The sequence below is a fragment of the Cyprinus carpio genome, chromosome B19, assembly GCF_018340385.1.
Source record: "Cyprinus carpio isolate SPL01 chromosome B19, ASM1834038v1, whole genome shotgun sequence".
Lineage (NCBI taxonomy): Eukaryota > Metazoa > Chordata > Actinopteri > Cypriniformes > Cyprinidae > Cyprinus > Cyprinus carpio.
In genome coordinates, this window is record NC_056615.1 from 30,773,568 (window position 1) to 30,797,609 (window position 24,042).

The 24,042-nt window shown below is 34.3% G+C and overlaps 1 protein-coding gene and 1 long non-coding RNA gene across 2 annotated transcripts in view; both read right to left on the minus strand.

Moving 5' to 3' along the window:
- LOC109111100 (A-kinase anchor protein 9-like) overlaps nt 1-24,042 on the minus strand; it is a 112,314-nt gene that overhangs the window by 29,787 nt on the left and 58,485 nt on the right. The window contains exons 16-25 of the mRNA XM_042746015.1: nt 23,099-23,311; nt 18,182-18,444; nt 16,640-16,759; nt 14,968-15,032; nt 6,672-7,068; nt 6,358-6,596; nt 5,023-5,221; nt 3,959-4,045; nt 1,338-1,756; nt 899-1,243 (exon numbers count right to left, since the gene is read on the minus strand). Coding sequence (XP_042601949.1) covers nt 899-1,243; nt 1,338-1,756; nt 3,959-4,045; nt 5,023-5,221; nt 6,358-6,596; nt 6,672-7,068; nt 14,968-15,032; nt 16,640-16,759; nt 18,182-18,444; nt 23,099-23,311 — 2,347 coding nt within the window. The remainder of the gene's footprint in view (nt 1-898; nt 1,244-1,337; nt 1,757-3,958; nt 4,046-5,022; nt 5,222-6,357; nt 6,597-6,671; nt 7,069-14,967; nt 15,033-16,639; nt 16,760-18,181; nt 18,445-23,098; nt 23,312-24,042) is intronic.
- LOC122140821 lies at nt 10,448-14,923 on the minus strand. The gene is made up of 3 exons (XR_006157397.1): nt 14,896-14,923; nt 13,778-13,879; nt 10,448-10,509 (listed from the first exon to the last, which is right to left on the minus strand). It is a non-coding gene; the product is annotated as an uncharacterized LOC122140821 (long non-coding RNA).

A 24,042-nucleotide genomic window follows, 5' to 3' on the forward strand; every position in this document is an offset into this window, starting at 1 on the left:
GGCTGTGATTTAATTAAAGAAATATATGCCAAAATAAAAGCTCTGTGGTTTGACTTTCGAAAAATGAAGAATATAAATTAAGACAGCCATAAATATTGTAATCTCACTGTCTAAAATAATAAATAAATAATAAAAATATATATATATATATATATATATATTACAACAGTAATATTTCAGATTTAATTTCATGCATTTAGAAATAATAATAATAATAATAATAATAATAATAAGTAAAATAATGATACTAAAAACTATTATTTTAAAGTCATATTTTGTGGTTGATCAATATAAAACATTTTAATTAAGTGACATGATATCACTTTATGAATTTAAAGACTATTATTTAATGTTTTAAATAAAAAACTTAAATAATACATTCTCCTAATGATTTAATTATTATTTAAAAGATAGTAACTTTGAGACAACATATGAAACAGTATTATAGCATTTGTCATTCAATTATTTGACGAAGCTAATAAAAAAATGAACTAAACCAAATAAAGTAAACTAATAATGATGATGAAAGGGAGCTCTTGTGTTTTAGGTGCTGTCATAATAAAAGTCCAATTGATCGGCCAAATATAAAAACTTATCGGCTGATGCAGATAATCAAAAATGACAAATATCGGCCGATAATATCGGTCATGACAATATATCGGTTGACCACTATATTGATATACAAACAACATTTTTGGCCTAATTGTGCAGCCCTACAAACTAACACAATAAACCCGGAGCCTTTTATTTTAACTGCAATCACATTTTTTATTAGTAAAACCAGAGTTTGTCCTAGTTAACAGTCTGAATATAAGAGTGACGCACCAGTGTGTGATGGGTTTGTGTTGTTCTGGTTTGGTTCTGTTTTTGTTTAGTAGGTGGTTAATTAGTGTTGTACTCCTTTAGTTCTTCATCAGATCCTCTTAAGAGCTGCTTATGAGGTTCTTGTTCATTTTGTGTCCCGCTCAGACCCTCCTCCAGCTCCTTCAGCTTCTCCGTCAGCAGATTCCCTGTGGAGGCTCCGTCCTGCGCCGTGAGGCCCTCCGACCGCAGCTGCGCACTGAGGCCCATGGCTTCTCCTGCGTGGGCCTCGGCGTGGAGCTCTTTGGTTTGCATCTGGACGGCTTCCAGTTGTGCTTGACTGACCAGAACAGCGGCCACCTTCTCCCTGAGTTTCTCCTCCAGCTGAGCCACTTTAGCGTACAGAGCGTCGGCGTCCGCTTGCACTTGTTCCACCTTCAACCTGTCAATTTTTGTAATGTAGTCTTAGTCCTGTTTGTGGGTTAGTGTGTTAGTTAAGTTTTGTTTTTGTTTTGTTGTGATTAACATTAATGTGCGTGGGTGCGGGTCCGTTGTCCTTCTCGTTGGTGTTGGTCTCCTGCTCCTGCAGACTCAGGCTCGTGAGTGGTGTTGCGCTCTCCTCCAGCGCCTGCACCTGAGCCTGCAGCACCACCAGCGCAGCCGTCTTCTCCCGCAGAGCCTCCTCCATCCTCTGCTTCATCTCGTCGCTCTCGTCCTGAGGCTGCTTGTGCTCGATGTGTGACAGCTCCTGCTGGAGCTTCTCGATGACGGCGTTGAGCTGCTCCACCTCCTCCTCGTTGTTCCTCTTCAGACGCTCCTGCTCGCTCCGCAGACACTCCACCTGTGCCTCCAGCACACGCAGAACCTCGTCCTTCTCCTCCACCGCCTGCAGACCAACACGTGAGCTCAGAGAAGAGTCGCCTCTCATTCCCTTTGGGTTTAATCTCAGAGTATTCTTCAATCGTTCACCCAAGAATGAAAATCCTTTAGCATTAGTCGTTCCAACCCAGTATTATTTTATAAAGATTATATCTAGTCAAATGTCTGAGCTGCTGTTTCACCATCAATTAAAGCTGATCGCTTTATTTTATCACTTTATACTGACAAGATTCAAAAAGAAAAGCAAAAAGCAATGTTAAGTGCTGTGTAGTGATGCACCAAAGCACTAAAACTGAGACACATTCCAATTTATTTATTAGATTTTTTTCAGGTTTCCTTTTGGTTAAATTAAATTAAAGTAATCAAAAAGCAATTGAATTCATTAAACTTACAATTTAACAACAATTTATTAGAAAGTATTAAAAATGTAACAAAAATTTAATTTTTAGAGCCTTACTGAAATATTTTATTATTATAGTTTTTTATGCAAAATTTAAATCCCCCCCCCCCCAAATTCTTTTTTACATTTTAATGTTTCTGGATTCCTTTTTAATAGTTTAATGCTCACCTTTAAATAATTAAAAAAACATGTCTAATAAATTTAATTTAATCTTTATCAATTTAATAATATATTACCTTAATATTAATAATTGCAATTAATTAATATTAAACCTGTTATTTAAAATATAAAAAATAATTTTTAAATTGAACTATGAAGTGTTTTTTTTTTTTTTAAGAAATTTTGGAACTAGTAATTAATTAACACTTTATGGTTAAATGTAATCAAAAGAAAGAAAATGTAACAAATTCCCTTTTGAAAATTTTGGCACGTTTATGGATTAAATTCAGGAACTGTAATCACAAAGAAAATATGAGGAATATTCTTTTTGGTTACTGAAAATATTTACTCATTAATATATATACCTGACACACACCAACATTCACTACTGAATAAGAAAAAGATGTCCATGGTTCATTGATCACATGATCGTCAGCGAGGAAATATAGAGCAAGAAGTCATATGAAATTATTATGCGGTATCAGCAGGGTATAAAACAATACACGCTTTCATCATAGGAAGAACAAGCTCAGACATTCTTTGCATTTCATTAAAAAAGAAAATAATATAAGGTTGGAACAACATGAATGTGAGGAAATGATGACAAAATATCTATTTTTGATGATGCATTCCTTTAAAATACTGAACAGATATCTAGTTAAAATCACAACAGACTGTAAGATTTAGGAATCTGAGGCACTTTTTTAAAGTTTTTTTTAGCTGTGAAAACACCCTCTGACTCAAATATATCAGTGCTGCAATAAATTCCTCAAGGAATATTTTATGCAAATATAAATATTCTGTCATCATCAACCGTTTAAGTAATTTTTTATGTTAATATAAATATTATGTGATCTTAAACAATTTTTAGTTTCTCATGTTTTATACAGGGAGATATACAGTGACCCGTAGTCACAGAAGACATGAAATTCTAGTTAATTTCCAAGGCAACAATTTCTCGTTTTCCTTTAGTTTAACTTGGTGTACTATAATAAGTAAAACTAAAATTGAAATAAAAATGAATAAAACCTATATAGACATTTAAAAAAATAAATAGACTAATAAAATGACAAAAGCTCATAAATTTACTGTAACTAAAATTAAAATGAAAAATTAAAATATAAAAATATTAATTAAAAAAAATAAATGATACTAATGTAACACTGATGCATGCATTATTGGACTATTTTTATAATAAAATTATGGCACTTTTTATGCGATTTCACTTCCACTGTGTGGAAAAGAGCAGCGTGAACATCCCACTAAACATCTCATTTCATTTTCCACAATCAAAACATGGGTTTTGGGCGAGTAGTTTTCCTTTTTGGTCAAACTGTCCCTTCCACCAGGAGGCTATGAGATGAATTAAAGTAAAACACACTGCAGAACAAACACCAAACCACATCAAAACAACGAGCGGAGGAGCAAACGAATCAATCCACAGGATCTGAGGCAGGCGACTCCATTCAATCAAAGTTTGCTCTGAATAACTGCAAACAAATCCTGTTTAAAGAATGCACTCAGTTCACACTCTTTAAACAGAAGCTCATGCATTTCACCATGTTGCTAAAAATAAGATGCAAACACAAGCTGGCAGAAGACATGAGATGCACCAAACCAGACAGACGAAACACACACACACACACGGCTGCTGCTATATGCATGTGAGTGCATCACGCGCCGACAGCCGTGTTTCCACACATATGTATACGTCTTTACCTCTTTCTCTGGGTCTGTTCCCGTGTGCTGATGCTTAACGAGCTGCTCGTTAAGGACGGCTATCTGCCTGTCCTTCTCCTCCAAGACCTTCAAGAGTTAAACATCATCACATGACTCTGAATTTAGGACAGTCTTGTCTGTCGGGAGGCGATTTAGCTAAGATTAGCGTCCAGAAGAGCTCTGTTTGACACTCACACTCTGATTCAGATTCAAGTCAACATGAAACATGTGACCCTGGAGCACAAAACCAGTCGTAAGGGTCAATTTCCTGAAATTGGGATTTATGCATCGCCTGAAAGCTGAATACATAAGGTTTCCTTTGATGTATGGTTTGTTATGATAGGATGATATTTGGAAAATCTGGAATCTGAGGGAGCAAAAAAATCTAAATACTGAGAAAATCATCTTTAAAGTTGTCCAAATTAAGTTCTTAGCAATGCATATTACTAATCAAATATTAAGTTTTGATATATTTACGGTAGGAAACTTACAAAATATCTTCATGGAACATGATCTTTACTTAATATCCTAAAGCAATAAGCCCCAAGAAGTGAATTTATAACAGCTAAGGGACGTTGTTAGGTACGAGCTGTTATAAATTCACTGTAGGAAACTTACAAAACTGGGTGATTATTGCTTTTATAAAACGGTTATTCCATATACGTAGTTAAGTTTCACCAAATAAAAAACAACAAATTAAAGTGTAACGATATTAATAAAAACAGTATTCTTCAACCAAACAATGAGTTCATCAGAAACCAGCTGTGGTTGCCGAGCACAAAACAGAAGTAACAAAGTGTTGTTACTTTGTAGAGTCTTTAAACAGTTTCAAATGCGGCTCAGCCAATCAGAATCAAGGACCGGAACTATCAAACTGTATGTGGTGCGGCGCGGCATTGCCTAAATGTAATCTGTGCCTTTGCGGAAACTGGCACTGTGCTCCCAAGTCCACAGCTTTAGCGACTTTCGCCACGTTCGAGAACCAGATACAGGATGGCACTTGATGTCAGCAGATGAGAATCCCGGTAAGCTCGGTTTTGAAGCGGGGCGGGCCTGATCCATACGGTCCTGCTGTTGGACGGCTTCGTCTCTGGCTTCTCTGGATCCTCCCAAAGCTGCATAAGCGGAGCTGATTCACCTCCCTCATCTTGTTCTCCGGCTCCTCTCTTCCTCGTGTGGCGCGCTCCTGCTCGCCTCCAAGAGACACTCCACTCCGCGCCCAGCTCACGCAGGAACCTCACCGTCCCTTCTCCTCCACCGCCCCTGCAGACCAACACGGAGCTCAGAGAAGAGTCGCCTCGCCCTCTTTTGGGTTTAATCTCAGAGCATTCTTCAATCGTTCACCCAAGAATGAAAATCCTTTAGCATTAGTCGTTCCAACCCAGTATTATTTTATAGAGATGATATCTTGTCAAATGTCTGAGCTGCTGTTTCACCTTCAATTAAAGCTGATTGCTTTATTTTATCACTTTATACTGACAAGATTCAAAAAGAAAAGCCAAAAGCAATGTTAAGTGCTGTGTAGTGATGCACCAAAGCACTAAAACTGAGACACATTCCAATTTATTTATTAGATTTTTTTTATTTTATCATGGCTAATTTAGTAACTGCTTTTCCTTTTGGTTAAATTTAAGTAATCAAAAAGCTTTATTAGAAACTATTAAAAATGTAACAAAAATTACATTTTTAGAGCCCTACTGAAATATTTTATTATTATTGTTTTTTAAGCAAAATCCCCCCCCCTCCAAAATTTTTTTTTATATTTATCCCAAATTCTTTTTTACATTTTAGTGTTTCTGGATTCCTTTTTAATAGTTTAATTACATTTTAATAATTAAAAAGCATGTCTAATAAATTTAATTTAATCTTTAACAATTTCATAATATATTAATTTATATTAATAATGTATTAATAATATCAAACCTGTTATTATAAAAAAATATTATTAAATTGAACTATGAAGTGGGTTTTTTTCAGAAATTTTAAACAAATTATTTAACACTTTAAAATGTAATCAAAAGAAAATGTAACAATTTTATGGTTAAATGGTTTATGGTTAAAATTGAAACATGGAAGAAAAATATGGTGAATATTCTTTTTGGTTGCTGAAATATTCAGTCATCACTTATTAAATATTCCATATATATGCATATACATATATGTACATATACATATACATATATATATATATATATATATATATATACACACACACACCATTCCTCTGAATAACTGAAGAGTCCATGGTTCATTGATCACATGACTTCAGGAGGAATATAGAGCACGAGTCATATGAATTATTATGGTATCAGGAGTATAAAACAAAACACACTTTCATCATAGGAAGAACAAGCTCAGACATTCTTTGATAAAACAATACACGCTTTCATCATAGGTACAGCAGCAGATTCCCTGTGGAGGCTCCGTCCTGCGCCGTGAGGCCATCAGACCGCAGCTGAGCACTGAGGCCAAGCTTCTCCTGCGTGGGCCTCGGAGTGGAGCCTCTTGGTTTGCGTTGGACGGCTTCCAGTGGTGCTTGATGACCAGAACAGCGCCACCTTCTCCATGGTTTATCCTCCAGATGAGACACTTTAGCGATACAGAGCGCGGCGTCGTTTGCACTTGTTCCACCTTCAACCTGTCAATTTTTGTAATGTAGTCTTAGTCCTGTTTGTGGGTTAGTCAAGTTTTGTTTGCTGTGATGAACACTAACCTGCATGCGCGCAGCTCCGAGTCCTTCTCCTCCACGCTGGTCTCCAGCTCCTCCACCCGCCGACTCAAGCTCGAGACCCGTGACCCTGCGCTCTCCTCCAGGCCTCTGCACTGAGCCTGCACACCCAGCGCAGCCGTCGTTCTCCCGCAGAGCTCCTCCCATCCTCGATTCATCTCGTCGCTCTCGTTCCTGATGCTGCTTGTGCTCGATGTGTGACCGCTCCTGCTGGAAGCTGCTCGATGCCGGCGTTTGAGACTGCTCCAAATCTCCTCGCTGTTCCTCTTCAGACGCTCCTGCCGCTACGCAGACACTCAACCTGCTGCGCCTCCATCTCGCGGAGAATCTTGTTTTTTCTTCAGAGCGTGTGGGCCAATCACGCAGAACCTCGTCCTTCTGCCTTCTAATTCCCTTTGGGTTTAATCTCAGACTATTCTTCAATCGTCACCAAGAATGAAACTCCTTTAGCAGTAGTTGTTCCAACCCAGTATTGATTTTATAGAGATGAATCTGGGCAAATGTCTGAGCTGCAGGTTTCACATTTCAATTTAAAGTGATTGCTTTATTTTATCACTTTCTACTGAAGATTCAAAAAGAAAAGCCAAAAGCAATGTTAAGTGCGTGTGTGATGCACCAAAGCACTAAAACTGAGACACACCAATTTATTTATTAGATTTTTTTCAGGTTTCCTTTTGTTTGTTTTTTTTTAGTAATAAAGAAGAATTTGATTTATTTAAATTTAAATTTTTTTACAATTTATTAGAAACTATTAAACTGTACAAAAACTTACATTTGTTAGAGCCCTACTGAAATATTTTGATTATTATTGTTTTGTTACGCAAAATACCCCCCCTCCAAACATTTTTTTTCTATTATCCCAAATTCTTTGTTACATTTTCGTGTTTCTGGATTCCTTTTATGTTTAATTACATTTAATTATTAAAAAGAATGTCTAATAAATTAATGTAATCTTTAACAATTTCATAATATATTAATTTCTATTAATAATGTCCTTAATAATATCAAAACTGTTATAAAAACCAATATATTAAATTGAACTCTGAAGGTGGGTTTTTTCAGCAATTTAAACCCAATTATTTAACTATTTTTAAAATGTAATCAAAAGCCAATTTACACTTTTCTTGTTTCACATGGTTTATTGGTTAAACCCTTGACACTGGCAAGAAAAAGATGGTGAATATTCTTTTTGGTTTGCTGAACTATTCAGGCATCACTTTATAAATTCCATATATATGCATATACTATATGTACATATTACATCTAATATAGATGATATATATATATATAATATAAACACACACACCTATTCTAGGAATAACGAAGAGTCCATGGTTCTGAATTCACAACTAGGAGGAATATAGAGCCGAGTTCATAGAATTATTATGGTATCAGGAGTATAAAACAATTACACGTTTCATCATAGGAGAACAAGCTCAGACATTCTTTGCATTCATAAAAATAAATAATATTAAGGTTGGAACAACATGAATGTGAGGAAATGATGACAAACTATCTATTTTTGACGATGCATTCCTTTAAAATACTGAACAGATATCTAGTTAAAATCACAACAACATTTAAGATTAGGATTCTGAGGCCAATTTTAAGCTTGTGAAAAAACCCTCTGACTCAATATCAGTTGCTGCAATAAATTCCTCACGACTCTTTTATGCAAATCTAAATAGTTGTGAATATCAACCAGTTATGATTTTTCAGGTGAAAAAAACGAATATGATTACACAATATGCTGCTCTCTTTCATACGTGAATACTACAGGAACCGTAGTTCCAAAGAGACATGAAAATTTTAGCGACATTACAAGTGCAACTTTCTCGTTTTCCTTTAGTTTAACTTGGTGTGCTATAATAAGTAAAACTAAAATTTAAATAAAAATGAATAAAACCTATACAGACATTTAAAAAATAAACAGACTAATAAAATGACAAAATCACACAAATTGACTGTAACTAAGATTAAAATGAAAATTTAAACTATAAAAATATTAATTAAAAAAAAGATAAATAAGTGATTATAATGTTAACACTGATGCAGGCATGATTGGACTTTGTATAATAAATACGTAGGGGCACTTTTTATGTCTGGTTCACTGTACACTGTGTGGAAAAGCGCAGCTGTGAACAATCCCACTAATTTCATTTCCACAATCAAACATTGGGTTTTTGGGCGAGTAATCTTCCTTTTGGTCAAAACTGTCCTTCCACCAGGAGGCTATGAGATGAATTAAGTAAAACACACGCTGCAGAACAAACACTAAGCCACACAAAACAAACGATAGCGGAGAAAGCAAACACGAATCAATCCCACAGGCTATGAGGCAGCGATCCATTCAATCAAAAAGTTTGCTTCTGAATAACAGAAAACACATAATGTTTAAAGAACTAGCACTCAGTCACACTCTTTAAACAGAAGCCATGCATTTTCACCATGTTGCTTAAAAATAAGATGCAAAACACAAGTGCAGAAGAATGAGGTGCACCCAACCAGACAGACGAAAACACACACATATAGTGTATTAGTCCTCGTTAGACCGCTGAGGACTAATCATATAGTGTATCCGCGACGACAAGCGCCGGTTTCAACCCATATGTCTACGTCTTTACTCTTTCTATGGGTCTGTTCCCTTGTGATGTTGCTTAAACGAGTGATCGTTAAGGAGGCTATCTGCCTGTCCTTCTCCTCCAGGACCTTAAGAGTTACACATCATCACATGACTCTGAATTTAGGACAGTCGTGTCTCTGTCGGGAGGCGATTTAGCTAAGATTAGCGTCCAGAAGAGCTCTGTTTGACACTCACACTCTGATTCAGATTCAAGTCAACATGAAACATGTGACCCTGGAGCACAAAACCAGTCGTAAGGGTCAATTTCCTGAAATTGGGATTTATGCATCATCTGAAAGCTGAACACATAAGGTTTCCATTGATGTATGGTTTGTTAGGAGGACAATATTTGGAAAATCTGGAATTCATGTGATTAAAAATCTAAAAGTGAGACATCATCTTAAAGGTGTCTAATGACGTCTTAGCAATGCATTGACTAATCAAGCATTAAGTTTTGATTATAATTTAGGGTAGGAAATTAACTAAATATCTTCATGGAACCAATGATCTTGAATTAATATCCTATAGTATTATGACGCAATAAGTGAATTTAAGTGAGCTTATGGAAGTTGTTGGATGTTGTTTGTTATGAGATGTTTTAAAACACGGCTTCTTGGGGATTATTGCTTTTATAAAGGTTATTCCATATACTCGTAAGGTTTCACCAAATAAAAACAGAGCAAAATAATAACGTGTAAAGATATTAATTAAAAACACAGTATTCTTCCACCAAACAATGTAGTTCCTCAGAAACAGCTGTGGTTGCCGAGCAACACACAGACGTAAACAAAGTGTATGTTACTTTGTAGAGTCATTTACAACAGTTTCAAATGCGGCTCAGCCAATCAGAATCAAGGACCGGAACTATCCGCTTTATAATAATGATTTTTGGCATAGAATTGTTGGCTATTGCTACAAATGTATCTGTGCTGCTTATGTCTGCTATTCTGCTCCAGAGTCACAACTTTGCTTGACTTAACCACATTAGAACGGATAAGGATGGCACTTGATAAGCAGAATGGGAATCAGTAGCGCTCCGGACCTGAGCGAGCCGGGCCTGATCCTGCAGGTCCTGCTGATGGACGCTGATCTCCTTCCTCTGGATCTCCAGCTGCATGTGGAGCTGATGTCACCCTCCCTCGATCTTGTTCTACAGCATACTCACGAAACTGCTTCCAGCTGCTCCTCCCGATTCACCATCTGTCTGCACACACACAAGGAGCGCTGCAGTTCGAGATCCGCACACCTAACGCTTTTGTCACACACACACATTTGGAGGTGATCTATTTCCAGGTCTCTCGAAGACCTACCTAACGCTTTTTAACACACATCACATTTGGAGTGATCTCTTTCCATCTATAGAAACTATATTACAAATCATGAGGAGAGGTACTTTTTTTTTATATTTAACGTGGATCTTTTTTTTTTTGTTATTTTATACAGTAATCTTATTGTGTAATTGAACTTAATGCTGTGTATAGACTGTAGAATATTTATAAGTACTTTATTAATCTCTTGGTTTTTTTATGGAGTTGTCTCTCACTTTAAATACTCTGGTGAGTCCTGGTAATACTTTAGAGTGTCCAGCGTGCTCTATTAACTATTGTTTATTAGCATAAATATTACGGCTGTTTTATTGTCAACCAGAAAAACACACAAATTAATGTCTTACTCCTGAAAGAACTCTTAGGTTCTAAATCCTTAATCCTAAATAACCCAGATCTGAAACTATCATACCAACAACTTGTACAATAAGTCTTAATCAGCAGTAAAGTGATTATAGAGTATAGTGAGAGCGAGGGGAATCGCGTCATAGTTTAATAGTGTTGACCCGAATCTAGGAAGTGTGACGCGCAAATAATTAAGTTAGTAGATTAGTATATTATTTGAATTTGAAAAAAAATTAATAACTGTTTCTTGTGTAAAGCTTTGTATCTGTCATTAACTTTGATAAAGGATTTAGAAAGTAATTAGTAATAAGTATTTCTTTTATAAAAACAAAGTAAAATAAAAAAGAAAGAAAGAAAAGAAATATTAACTTTGATAAAGGATTTAGAAAGTAATTAGTAATAAGTATTTCTTTTTTAATTTAAATTTTTAAATGATTAATTTAAGTTTTTTGTTTTTTTTATTTTTTTTTATTTATATTTTTGATAGATTTTTTAAATTTTTTTGTTTTATTTTTTAATACTGTTTTTGAAAATACATTTGTATTAAATAATACAGAAAGCGCCTAAGCATTTCATAGGGCCCTATTTTTGTCGTTTTCTGAATTTAATTGATTAAACATGCTTTTTAGCTATAAATGGTAATAAAACAGAATTTGGGGGGAAAACTTAATTAATAAACAGATTTATTTAATTATTGTTAAACTGTATATGTTTTAGGATTTCAATTAATTAGACATGCTTTTTGATTGTTACTAAATGTAATTTAAACATTAGAATGAAATGTTAAAAATAAAAATAATGTGAAAAATAAAAACTGAATTTGTAAGTCCGGTTTGTGGGTTGAGTCAAGTTTTGTTGGGGACAAAATACTGAATGGATTTCATAGGGCCCTAAAATGTAGTTTTTAGTAGACTTTTAATAAATTGTTTTAGAAACATGGAATACAGAAAAAAAAAAAAATATATATATATATATATATATATATATATATATATATATATAAGAGCTTGAAAAAAAAAAAAACAGATTTTCTTTTGAAAAATTTACAGTCACTCCTCATGTAATTGAACTTAATGCTGTGTTTAGACTGTAGAATATTTATACACAATACAATACATCACAATTTAAAGTCTAACCTTAAAATGCATGTTTTTATGTACTCTTCTCACTTTAAATACTCTGGTGAGTTACTGGTAATACTTTAGTGTCCAGTTCTCTATTAACTAGTTGTTTATTAGCATAAATATTACTGGGCTGTTTATTCGGACGTAAAATAAAACAAATTAATGTCTTAACTCTGAAAGATCTTATTCTAAATCCTTAAACCTCCTACCCAGATCTTAAACTTTACAACTACTTTACTAAGTACTTAATCAGCAGTAATTATGAGTATATTGAGGCCAAACGTCATAGTTTAATAGTTTGACCCTAATCTAAAGTTGTGACCAGAATAATTAATGTACAGTTTATCTATTATTTATTTTGAAAGAATTAAGAACTGTTTCATGTCTATCTTTGTATCTGTCATTAACTTTGATATAGGATTTAGAAAGTAATTAGTAATAAGTATTTCTTGTATAAAAATAAAGTAAAAAAAAAAAAAAAGAAAAAAAGAAAAGAAATATCACATTTATATACACGTTTTATTTAAACAATAAAACTCAAGCAGCTCAATTTTTTAATTTACATTTTTAAAAGATTAATTAAATGGCAATGTTTTATGCCTTAATTTGAATACTACCGTTTTTGATAATACATTTGTATTAAATCATACAGAAACGGACAACTAAGCATTTCATAGGGCCCTATTTTTGTAAAAAAAAAAAAAAAAATTATATTGTCAACGTTTTCTGAATTTAATTGATTAAACATGCTTTTTAGCTATAAATGGTAATAAAACAGAATTTGGGAGGAACAACTTAATGTAATACAACACATTTATTTAATTATTGTTAAACTGTATATGTTTTAGGATTTCAATTAATTAGACATGCTTTTATGATTGTTTACTAAATTAATTTTAAACATTAGAATGACATGTTAAAAATAAAAATAATGTGAAAAATAAAAACTGAATTTGGGGGACAAAATACTGAATGGATTTCATAGGGCCCTAAAATGTAGTTTTTAGTAGACTTTTAATAAATTGTTTTAGAAACATGGAATACAAAAAAAAATATATATATATATATATATATATATATATATATGTATATATATAAGAGCTTGAAAAAAAAACAGATTTCTTTTGAAAAATTAAAAATGTTATGTTTGTTAAACATTCTTTTTTTCAAATGCTTGAAAAATTACTATGGGGGAAAAAATATGAAAATATTTTTTATATTGAAATATTGTTATATTTAAATATTAAAAGATTTTTTATATTTTTTTTCTTAACACAGAAACTGATTTTTAACCATAACCTGTTTGAGGATTTTGCAGTGATGCTCTACTGTACACTACCCGTAATTGTAGTTGTTGTTACCATGGGTAATAGTCGCTGTTACCACAGACTCGAGGCCGTCGTAACGGAGTTATTATGGGATGTGTTGAGTGTCCAAAGCGTAACATGAGTTATGAGTAACGACAGTAGTGATGCGTTCTGACACAAAAATACTGTTCTGATGCTTTTAAACCGGTTTTGTTTGATGATTAGTTGTCTTTAGATGTAGATTTAAATTCGTGATCCCTACAACACTACACAGAACTAAGTCATAAAACCGCATCTGGATACACACGAGATCTTCACAACCCAGTTCTGTTGGAGTTGCTGGAATGTGTAAGGTGACAGGAAGTACCTCTTTCTCCTTCCTGTCCAGAGCCTCTCTCTCTGTCTGCAGCTGTGCTTCCAGTGTGACGTCTGCTCTGCTCGCCATAGACACATGCTGGACCTCCTCAACCTGCACACACACACACACACACACACACACACACACACACACACACACACACACACACACACACACACACACACACACACACACACACACACACACACACGTGAAACACACACACACAGCCGACTGCTTCATTGTGTTCAATAAGTTGAATGACAAAATAATAATGATGGTAATAATAATATTAATATTCTAAATAAGTCTAACAACAAAATAATAATAATAATAATAATAATAGAAATAATAATATTAATAATGATGGTAATAATAATATTAATATTCTAAATAAGTCTAACAACAAAATCAATGGCAAAAAAAATGAATGGATATATAAATAATAATATTAAAAATGTTGAATGACAAAATATCAATTAGAAAATTCAAAAAAAAATTAATGGTAAATTAATGATATTTTATTTTTCAAAAAAAGTTGAATGACAAAACAATAATACTCAAAATATAAAAGCTGAACAAGAAAACAAAATAATGATGACAATATAATAATAGTAATCAAAATAAAAAGTTAAAAAAAAAAAAATTACAAAAATATTTTTTAAAAAATTAAAGACAAAAATAAAAAAGTTTAACAAGTTAACAATAATAAATATTTATTTGTATATTGCCTTTTAAGATCTCAAGGTCAATGTGAAAAACAGCATTTTCCAAATCATGTTTTTAGCATGTTGAGCGTGTGCTGTGACCGCCAGAAACACGCTAAAACTGCTCATGATATGATAAATAAGTATGAATAATAGATAGTTTCTCTAATTATTCACATGTATATGTTTAATATTACAGCACACACAGACCGAAGCACAATATGAGCATCAAAGCAGAGACGTGACGCTGAACTGCTGCACACACACACACACACACACACTCTCCACACACTCTCTCTCACTCACACACACTCTCTCACACACACACACACACACACTCTCTCAGCACAGCAGCGAGCTAGCTGTGCTCGACGAACACAGCGTTAGCTCTGCGTCACCAGCAGAAACACACACACTGACCCTGTGCATGAGTGTGTGCTCGTGTTGATTTACATCGTGTTTCTAGCGTATATATCTCTTCGTCTGTCTTACGGTTTGATCAGCAGCTCACTGCACCAGTCTGCCTTCTCCTGCAGCGCCGCGCTCAGCTCCTGCACCTGACACACACACACACGGAGATGACGTCAGAGAGTGTGTGTGTGTGTGTGTGTGTGTGTGTGTGTGGAGAGAGAGAGAGAGTGGGTGTGTCTTGAGTGAGTGTGCTGTGTGTGTGTGTGTTGTGTGTTGTGTGCGTGTGTGTGTGTGGCCTGAGACAGAGACAGAGAGAGAGAGTGGGTTTGTGAGCGAGAGAGAGAGTGTGTGTGTGTGTGTGTGCGTGAGAGAGAGAGAGTGGGTGTGTCTGTGTGAGTGTGTGGAGAGAAAGAGAGAGAGAGAGGTGTGTGTGTGTGAGTGAGTGTGTCTGTGTGTGTGTGTGTCTGTGTGTGAGTGTGTTGAGAGAGAGAGAGAGTGGGTGTTGTCTGTGTGAGTGTGTGTGTGTGTGTGTGTGTGTGGGGAGAGAGAGAGAGTGGTGTGTGCGAGAGACAGAGAGTGTGTGTGTGTGTGGTGCGTGTGTGTGTGTGTGTGTGTGTGGAGAGAAAGAGAGAGTGGGTGTGTGTGTGTGTGTGTGTGTGTGGAGAGAAAGACGAGAGTGGGTGTGTGTGTGAGTGCGTGTGTGTGTGTGGTCTGTGTGTGGGAGAGAAAGAGAGAGTGAGGTGTGTGTGTTGTGTGTGTGTGTGTGAAAGAGAGAGTGAGAGTGTGTGTGTGTGTGTGTGTGTTGTGTGTGTGTGAGAGAGAGGAGAGAGAGTTGCTGTGTGTGTGTGTGTGTGTGTGTGTGTGTCGCTGCCTGGCAACTGACTGTGATTCTGCTCATGTGTCTTTATTACTGCACATGCTGACGCTGAAAAACATCTTTTAATGTGTTATCTACTGAGTAAAAGCAATTTTAACATCATGCTGATCACACTGCAGCACAATATTAGGCAGAACTATGATGGATCATTGTGTGTATATATATATATACACACACACACAAATATATATATACACATCTATATATATATAGTACACTACTATCATTTTTATTAATAGTCTGAATTAGTTTTTATTTTTATATTTTCCATTTTTCTTTCCATTTTTTTTTAATTTTTTTCCTGCAGTGCTGTAAACATGCAGCTTTAAACTTTGTGTTGTGTTAATTCAGAGATGAGGTCAGGCAGACAGTTCATCGGTCACCAAACTCAGAAATATGTGGTATTATGTGTTATTAAAATGTGTTACGAACTACACTTCATGAGTATCTGTGTCCCTGCAGCACAGAAGCAGTCATCAGTGTCACAGGTATATTTGTAGCAATAGCCAACAATACATTGTATAACGGGTCACAATTCTACATTTCTCTTTTATGCCACAAATCATTAGGATATTAAGTACAGATCGTGTTCCATGAAGATATTTTGTAAATCCTACCGAAATATATTAAAACTGAATTTTTGAATAGTAATATGCATTGCTAAGAACTTAATTTGAACAACTTTAAAGATGATTTTCTCAATATTTAGATTTTTTTGCTCCCTCAGATTCCAGATTTTCAAATAGTTGTATCTCAGACAGATATTGTTGTGATGTTTGGAGGTGTTGTGTGTGTAAATCATCACTCTGAGCTGGTATCAGACTCCAGCTCTGACAGAAGCGAGAGTGAAACTAGCCGAGCGATCGCGTGTCGTACCTCTCTGTCCCGCCGGTCACTTCCTGTCTGTGTTTTGGAGGGATTCTTCAGCTGCTGCTCCAGGTTGTGGATCTCCTGCTGAAAGACGTCTCGCTCATGCTCCCTGTCCGCCGCCTGCTCCTGATGGACAGAAGGACAGAAACACTCTGTCTTTCTTTCCGTTCGTTTTGTTTTTAGATGATAAAGCCTACATGACGAAGTATTTTTTAAAAAGCCGTTTTAATGATATTCCTTGACAGAATTCCCTATTGTTTTTGTCTTGTGTTTTAATATGTTGGCAAACGTTATATGAAGACGAAGAATTCTGTCAGGTTATTGATTGATTTTTTCATGGTTCTGCATAAGCATTGGCTGACGTTGAGTGTGTGCACTTCTATATTATTTTTTTTTTAACCCCTTAACTGTCACCGTCCCACCTGTGGGACGCTTGGCGCTCTTTTTATTTTTTTTTTTTGTTGTCTCCCCCTTTTTCTCTATAAAATCTTTTAGTAATCATCAAAATTATATATCATTTGAAAGCTTAGAAGCCCAATGATTCATCCTGTGAAAACTATTTTGAAATCGGACATTGCGTTGTACCATGGAAATGGTACTTTAAAATCTTATGGCGGTCTCCTCCCCCTTTAGGGGCGGAGTCAAGTGTCATAATTTACAAAATGCATTACGGTCTTTTAGAATCAAAACTTTTATAATCTTGGCAACCAAACATATCATTGGAAAAGGTCTGAAGTCTCAGGATTCCAATATTTGGTGGTTATTTTGAGTATTGAAGTAAAATTGCGACAGAGAAATCTAGGGGAAAAATTCCATTAAACAAAATTTCAAAGGAGTTTTGATGGCTCCCAGTGGGCTGTTTGTTGGTATGACGCCCTAAAGACAATCTCACAGGAACCTCAAAGTTTTTTTTTCATATCAGCCTTCAAATTTGGAACATAACTTATTTAGACACAAGGCTTTTTAATTTTATACCAATTTTTGAGTTAAAAAAACCTGTTATGTAAAATATTTATAATAAATAAAATTAAATTTAAATCAATATAGCGCATTTTATTTACAAGTACTTTACGACATAAACATTAAACTTTTCTATAACTTAATTTTTTGAAAAATTCCACTTTGCCAAAATCTGCTTAATTTTCTTCTTTAAAAAGTGACCAACTTTAGGTCTATATTTCAAAGTGTTCATAAAATACAACAATTTAAGTTTGGATAGTCCACGTTAATGCCTATTTTAAAAAATGGGGGTGACAGTTAAGGGGTTAAACGACTGCCTAAAATTAATTGATGATAACGTGAGGAAAGAAAGAGTATGGCATAATTGTGACCTAATTTAAGCGGAATTCATTGAGGGGTTTGTCAGTGTGATTCATAGATTAAGTATTTCAAATGTAGGCTATTATACACGCATGCACAACGTTTTTTTTCTTAGCATCTTTTGGTGGTTTCTTGCTTTTAGACTTCAGTTTAAAGGACAGTCAAATTAGTCGTCGTGCACATCCCTACTCAGAACTGTGAGATACGCACTCAGAGGAAGTGACTCACGTCCATGAACTTGCGGTTCTTCTCCAGCTGTTTCTCTAAGGCCTGTATCTGCTGCCGCAGGGCTCGGCCCAACCCCCCACTCCCCGTTGGGTCGGTCGTCTCGGTGCTGTGCGTCTCCTGCAGCTCCTGCAGACGGCTCACCTGCTCCTCCAGCTCCGCCTCCAGCTGCTTCACCTGCTGCAGCAGCTCGCCGCTCTCCTTCTGCGCCTGACGCTGCACCTCCACCTTCTCCGCCATCAGCTTCTCCGTCTCCTCCAGCAGATCTGAGGACAGCCACACGCTCGTCAGCAGAGCCCACGCCAGGACTGAGGCTCGGCGGAGGGCAAAACATGGAGCAGCTTCAGAGACTCATTCACATTCTCAAAGACTGTCAACAACTAGTTCAAGTCTTCATTAAATCTCTACTTTAAAGAAAGATTATGTTGACTGCTGCTGTAGTCTTGATGGACTTTAATAAAGCAAAAATTGCAATTTTCTCAACAACATGTTCAGATCATTTTAATCACAAAATCAAAAGAAACAAAGAGGAAATCACATTTTGGTAGAACTGAATATTTTATTTTTTTTTGAGAAAAATGTGCTTATTTTCCTGACATTTTCAAAAATACACATACATTTTGTTATTGTTAACTAAAACTACTGCTAAAACTATTAAAAGATGTTTTCGCTAATTGAAATAAAGATTAAGTTAAATATAAATATTCGATGAAAAACTTTAACGTTAATTATAAACGTTGCCTTGACAAGCAACTCAATTAAGTTTAAGTACTGAAATTACTAAAACAAAAAATAAATTAAATATAAATTTTTTTTTTTAAATGACAAGCACCTACTAAATGAAAATAAAAAAATCAACATTAAAAAAAAAGAAAATTAGCTTTATTGCAGGGTTTATTTTTAACTAAAACAAACTATTAAAAGTTGCACATGGCAAATTAAATAAGCTTAAACAAAATAAAATAAAATATAAACATTAGCCAAAACTTAATGTTCCCTTGGCAACTTTCCCAAAATATAACAAGTTTAACTTGAAATACTAAACTTACTAAAACTGAAATAAAAAATAAATTAAAGCTAAAAACTAATAAAAATACTAAAATGTAAAATTTGCAATGAAAACTGAAAATATTAAAACAAGAGCTAATTCAAAATATTTACAAATATTATAATAGTACATAAATGGTATAGCATATATTTTATTTTATTTATACAAAATGTAATTTCTTTTGCTCTTTTGATTTTGTGATGATCATGACATGTTTTTGTAAATGTTCTCTGCTGTTCTCCACTTTTGTCTCCATATGGCACATCGGCGAGACAGATTTCCCATTTCCCACAATCCTTCCCATTTCTGTACGATCCATGATCACATGATCCCATCAGCAACCAACGAACCAATCCACAGTGCAGGAGAGGATGAGGGGCGGAGCCTGTGATGTCACAGGAGGGGGAGGGGTTAAAGTGCAAATGCAAAAAAAGAAAGGAAAGGAAAAAGAAACCTGTGTCTTATTGAACAGCCATCAGCGGAGGACAAACCACAGTCTAGCTCAGACACAGTTTTTTGAGTTAAATAAGGCATTGGCACATTTAAAATCCTCACTGAAAATGATCAAATATTTACCATTACAATTTTTTGCATTAACATACAATGTGTTATCTTTTCATGTCAATATGTCTCTGTATAGCAAACTCTGAGCTTAAGAAAACTTACTTTTAAAAAATATATTACTTCTATTATTATTACTATTATTATCGCCACTGTTATTTTAATATCAATATGCTACTTTTTAATTAGATTTTATTTTTATATTTTGTTTCCAATTTCAAGTTGTGTGTTTTGTCATTTTCATAATTTTTTTATAAGTCTATATAGATTTACTAATTGTATTTATATAATGTTTTTATTTTATCATTTCATTTTATCAAACCAAACGAAAATGAGAACTGTTATAAATAAAAAGCTGAAATAAAATGAAATATTTTTTTTTTTTTTTTTTTTTTTTTTTTTTTTATAAAAGTATTATGTATTATCTTTTTTAAACATTGCATGAGAGCTAGCAGAGTCCTGAAGCCCAGTGCAGCTCATAAGCTGTTGTAGGCTGATGCTGAGATGGCTGTTCAAAAGCAGCTAGCCGCGGTTAACCCATGCTAGCGTGTGTTTCCAGCAGATATCATGTGATGTGATGTTAATGAGCTCAAGCAGCGGTTAGTCCATCAGCGGAGCCAAAAGCAAGCAAAGCTCTGTGTTATTGATCAGCGCGTGCCTGTCAATCAATCGATCAATCAATCAAAGACTGTGATACACAGCGTGCCGGCCATGCCGCTCGTGAACACACACACACACACACACACACACACCTGCTTCAGGTGCTGCGTCAAGAGCAGCCTCAACTAGTCCTGAGGAAAGAGAGAGTGAAAACAACACATTCATCATGCAAATACAGGAGGAAAGAAGACAGGAACAAGACGGACACGATCCGCAGCTGCACATACATGTGTGTGTGTGTGTGTGTGTGTGTGTGTGTGTGTGTGTGTGTGTGAGAGAGAGTGTGTGTGGGATGTGAGGGTTTGTGTGAGAAAGAGGTGTGTGTGGGATGAGAGAGGAGAGTGTGTGTGTGTTGTGTTGTGGAGTGTGTGTGTGTGTGTGTGTGTGTGTGTGTTTGTGTGTGTGTGTGAGTTAATGTGTTTGCTGTTTAAAGCCTCTCTTCAGATTCTCCTGCAGGAGTTTGGCACGTCATGCACTGCATCTGAAAACAGCTGAAATCACTTCTGAAGGCCTTGAGACACTTGGAGCGTAAACAAAAGCAAAGTGTGTTTGTACATTTGGGGGGGGGGTCTCAGACTTAACTGCAGTGTTGTTATTATTAACTGAGGCTAAAATTAAAAGTTGTTTTTACTAACTGAAAAAAATAAAATAAAAAAAATAATATAAAATAAAAATTTGATTAAAAAATTAAACTTAAACCAAAATTAAAAATGGTTCCTTGGTTACTAACTGAAATGAACTTAAAAAAAAAAACTAAAAAAAAACTAAATAGAAGTATAAAAAAATACTAAAAATGACACTAAATTGAAACTAAAATTAAAACTAAAATTCTAAAACCAGCTAAATACTATCATAGTATATAATTATTTATAATATTTAGTATACAATTCTTAAATACTATAATAGTATATAAACAATACTAATATAACAATAGAAGTATTAACAAATATATATTAAAAATTACACTAAATTGAAACAAAATTAAAACAAATTCTAAAAACAGCTAAATATAAAATCACTGATATATACACTAATATACATTATTATACAATTCTGAAATACAATAATAGTATATAAACAATACTAATATAACAATAAATAGAAGTATTAAAAACCTTAAAAATTACACTAAATTGAAAATAATCAAAACTAATTCTAAATATTGCTAGAAAAATTTGCTAAAAATGCTAAATATAAAATTACTGATTATGATAGTATTTAATATACAATTCTTAAATTCTATAGTAGTATATAAACAATGCTTATATAACAGAATTATAAAGAATTATATATTATATATTATATATTTTATATATATATTTATATAAATTGAAATTAAATTTAAAATAAAATTAAATAAAAACATAATATAATTAAAAGTTATTTATATTATTTATTATTATAGCATTTAATTATACTTTTCTTAAATACTACAATAGTATATAAACAACACTAAAATAACACTACTGAAGTGCCATAAAAATAATGAACATAATAAAAGTAAATCAAATGTAAAAATAGATTACATTTTCTTTATGCAAAATATAATGTTATTTTGTGCTGATTTTGGCATGACGGGCCATGAGAACGAATACTGATTTAACCTATAAAGAAATCAATCAATCATGAGTTAATCATACTGTACTGCAGCAGCTCTGAACACCTTCAGCTAATCAGTTATTACTGAGACTTCTGCTGCGTCCCAATTCACCGACTTATACTATGCCCTAAAAGTATGCACTCTTGTGAATGAGTTATTCATACTTTTAGTTTGTAGTTTTGTAGTATGTAGCAGGCTTTGGTAGGTAATATTTGGGTAATAATACTTCGTCATTACTGTGTCTTTAACGAACGCTCTGTTGCTTAGTTACGTGCATCCTGTCACCATTTAAACTGCACTGTAGCCGGCTGCACTGACTCATCGACTTCAACGCTCCGCCGCGACGCTTCAAGCTTGATTTTGACTAGTCGCTGGTCCTATAGAGGGCGCAACAAGATAAGAAATCTTTTACGCTCTGTTTCCAAACAGTTCAAATGACAAATAAATGCATACTCCGAAAGTGTTCCACAAGACGTGTGATTATATTACAGGATGCTCGAAAGTGAACGGGACTTATTTTTTCTTTAATGACGTCATGAGCGACTAGTCGACTTCGAACCGATTTTCATCACATAAAAGTCGTTCGACCCCTACATCAGAGTTAACAAAATTCACATTCGGCTTAATTTGATTTCCTACCGTATTGGAGAGAAATGAAAAAGGCGTGTTGATCTGCGAGTCGCGGGTCTATCATGCAGAGAACTCTCTTCATATATTTGAATAATGATGCATTTAAAAGTTAGTTACTAAACGTATCATTATAAAATTTACAGATGTCCGCCATGTTTGTAGTTTTTAAACATTTTTTTTTTTTTTGCGTGTTTGTAGTTCTAATGGAATCCTCATGCGTTGGGGGCATCGATCTGCACTTCGGATTTTAATCTCAAGTAGTAGACCATCCCGGAATCTTTGGCATACTCTTTTCAACATACTATGATTTGGGACATACTAATACTATTTAGGACGGATAGTATGCGAATTGGGACGCAGCAATCGTTTCTCTGAGATGTAAACCAATGGAGTGTGAGCGAGTGTGAGTCATGTGACATACGCAGCTCTCGAGGCCCCGCCCCTTCTCTCATGGCGTCCTGCTGGCGTGACAGTAGCTCGCGCTCGTGGTGTATCTGCTGGCGCTCCTGCTCGAGTTCACGCAGACGGCTAGCGGTCACACACAGCTCCTGCTCCAGATGTAGCTGTAGCTCGGCGCGCTCGCGGATCTGCTGCTCCAGCGCCAGACGCTCGCCAGTGTAGCCGTCAATCACACCTGCGGCACAAACACACGCTAACTACTGCTGTGACACTCACACAGTGATTCCAGAAGCACACATGAAGCTCAACAGTTGTGACGGAAAAAAAAAATGTTACAAAAATAATATGAAACTAATAAAACATTGTTATTATTAATATTATTAAATAATAAGGATTTAAAACAACATATGAATTTAATAATATTATTATAAATTCATTATGAATAAATATACATTTGTTTTTATTATTATTATTATTTTTTTTTATTATTATTTATTATTTTTATATAGTTTTGATTTAAAAAATCAAATGTATTATATTTTAATTTTATTTTAAATTAATTTTAATAATTATAATAATAATAATAATAATTACATACATTACTTTTATATGTTTAAAACAAAACAAGGGTAAATAATTATTTTACAAATAAAAATTACTATATTGTTATATATATATATATATATATACCCTATATATATATATATATATATATATGATATATATTAAGCCACAAAACATTGCTGTTATTATTATTAATATTCATATTGATAATAATAACAATAATAATGAGTAAATGTGAGAGTGATTTTTGGGGAGTAAAAGTCTTTATTTGTAAGCTTGAGTTAATGTTTGTTTTCGTGTGATGTAATTTTGGATGGCTGATGTAAAATATAACATTTCATTAATTTGCATGAGTGATGTAGAGAAACAAACACACACACACACACACACACACACACACAC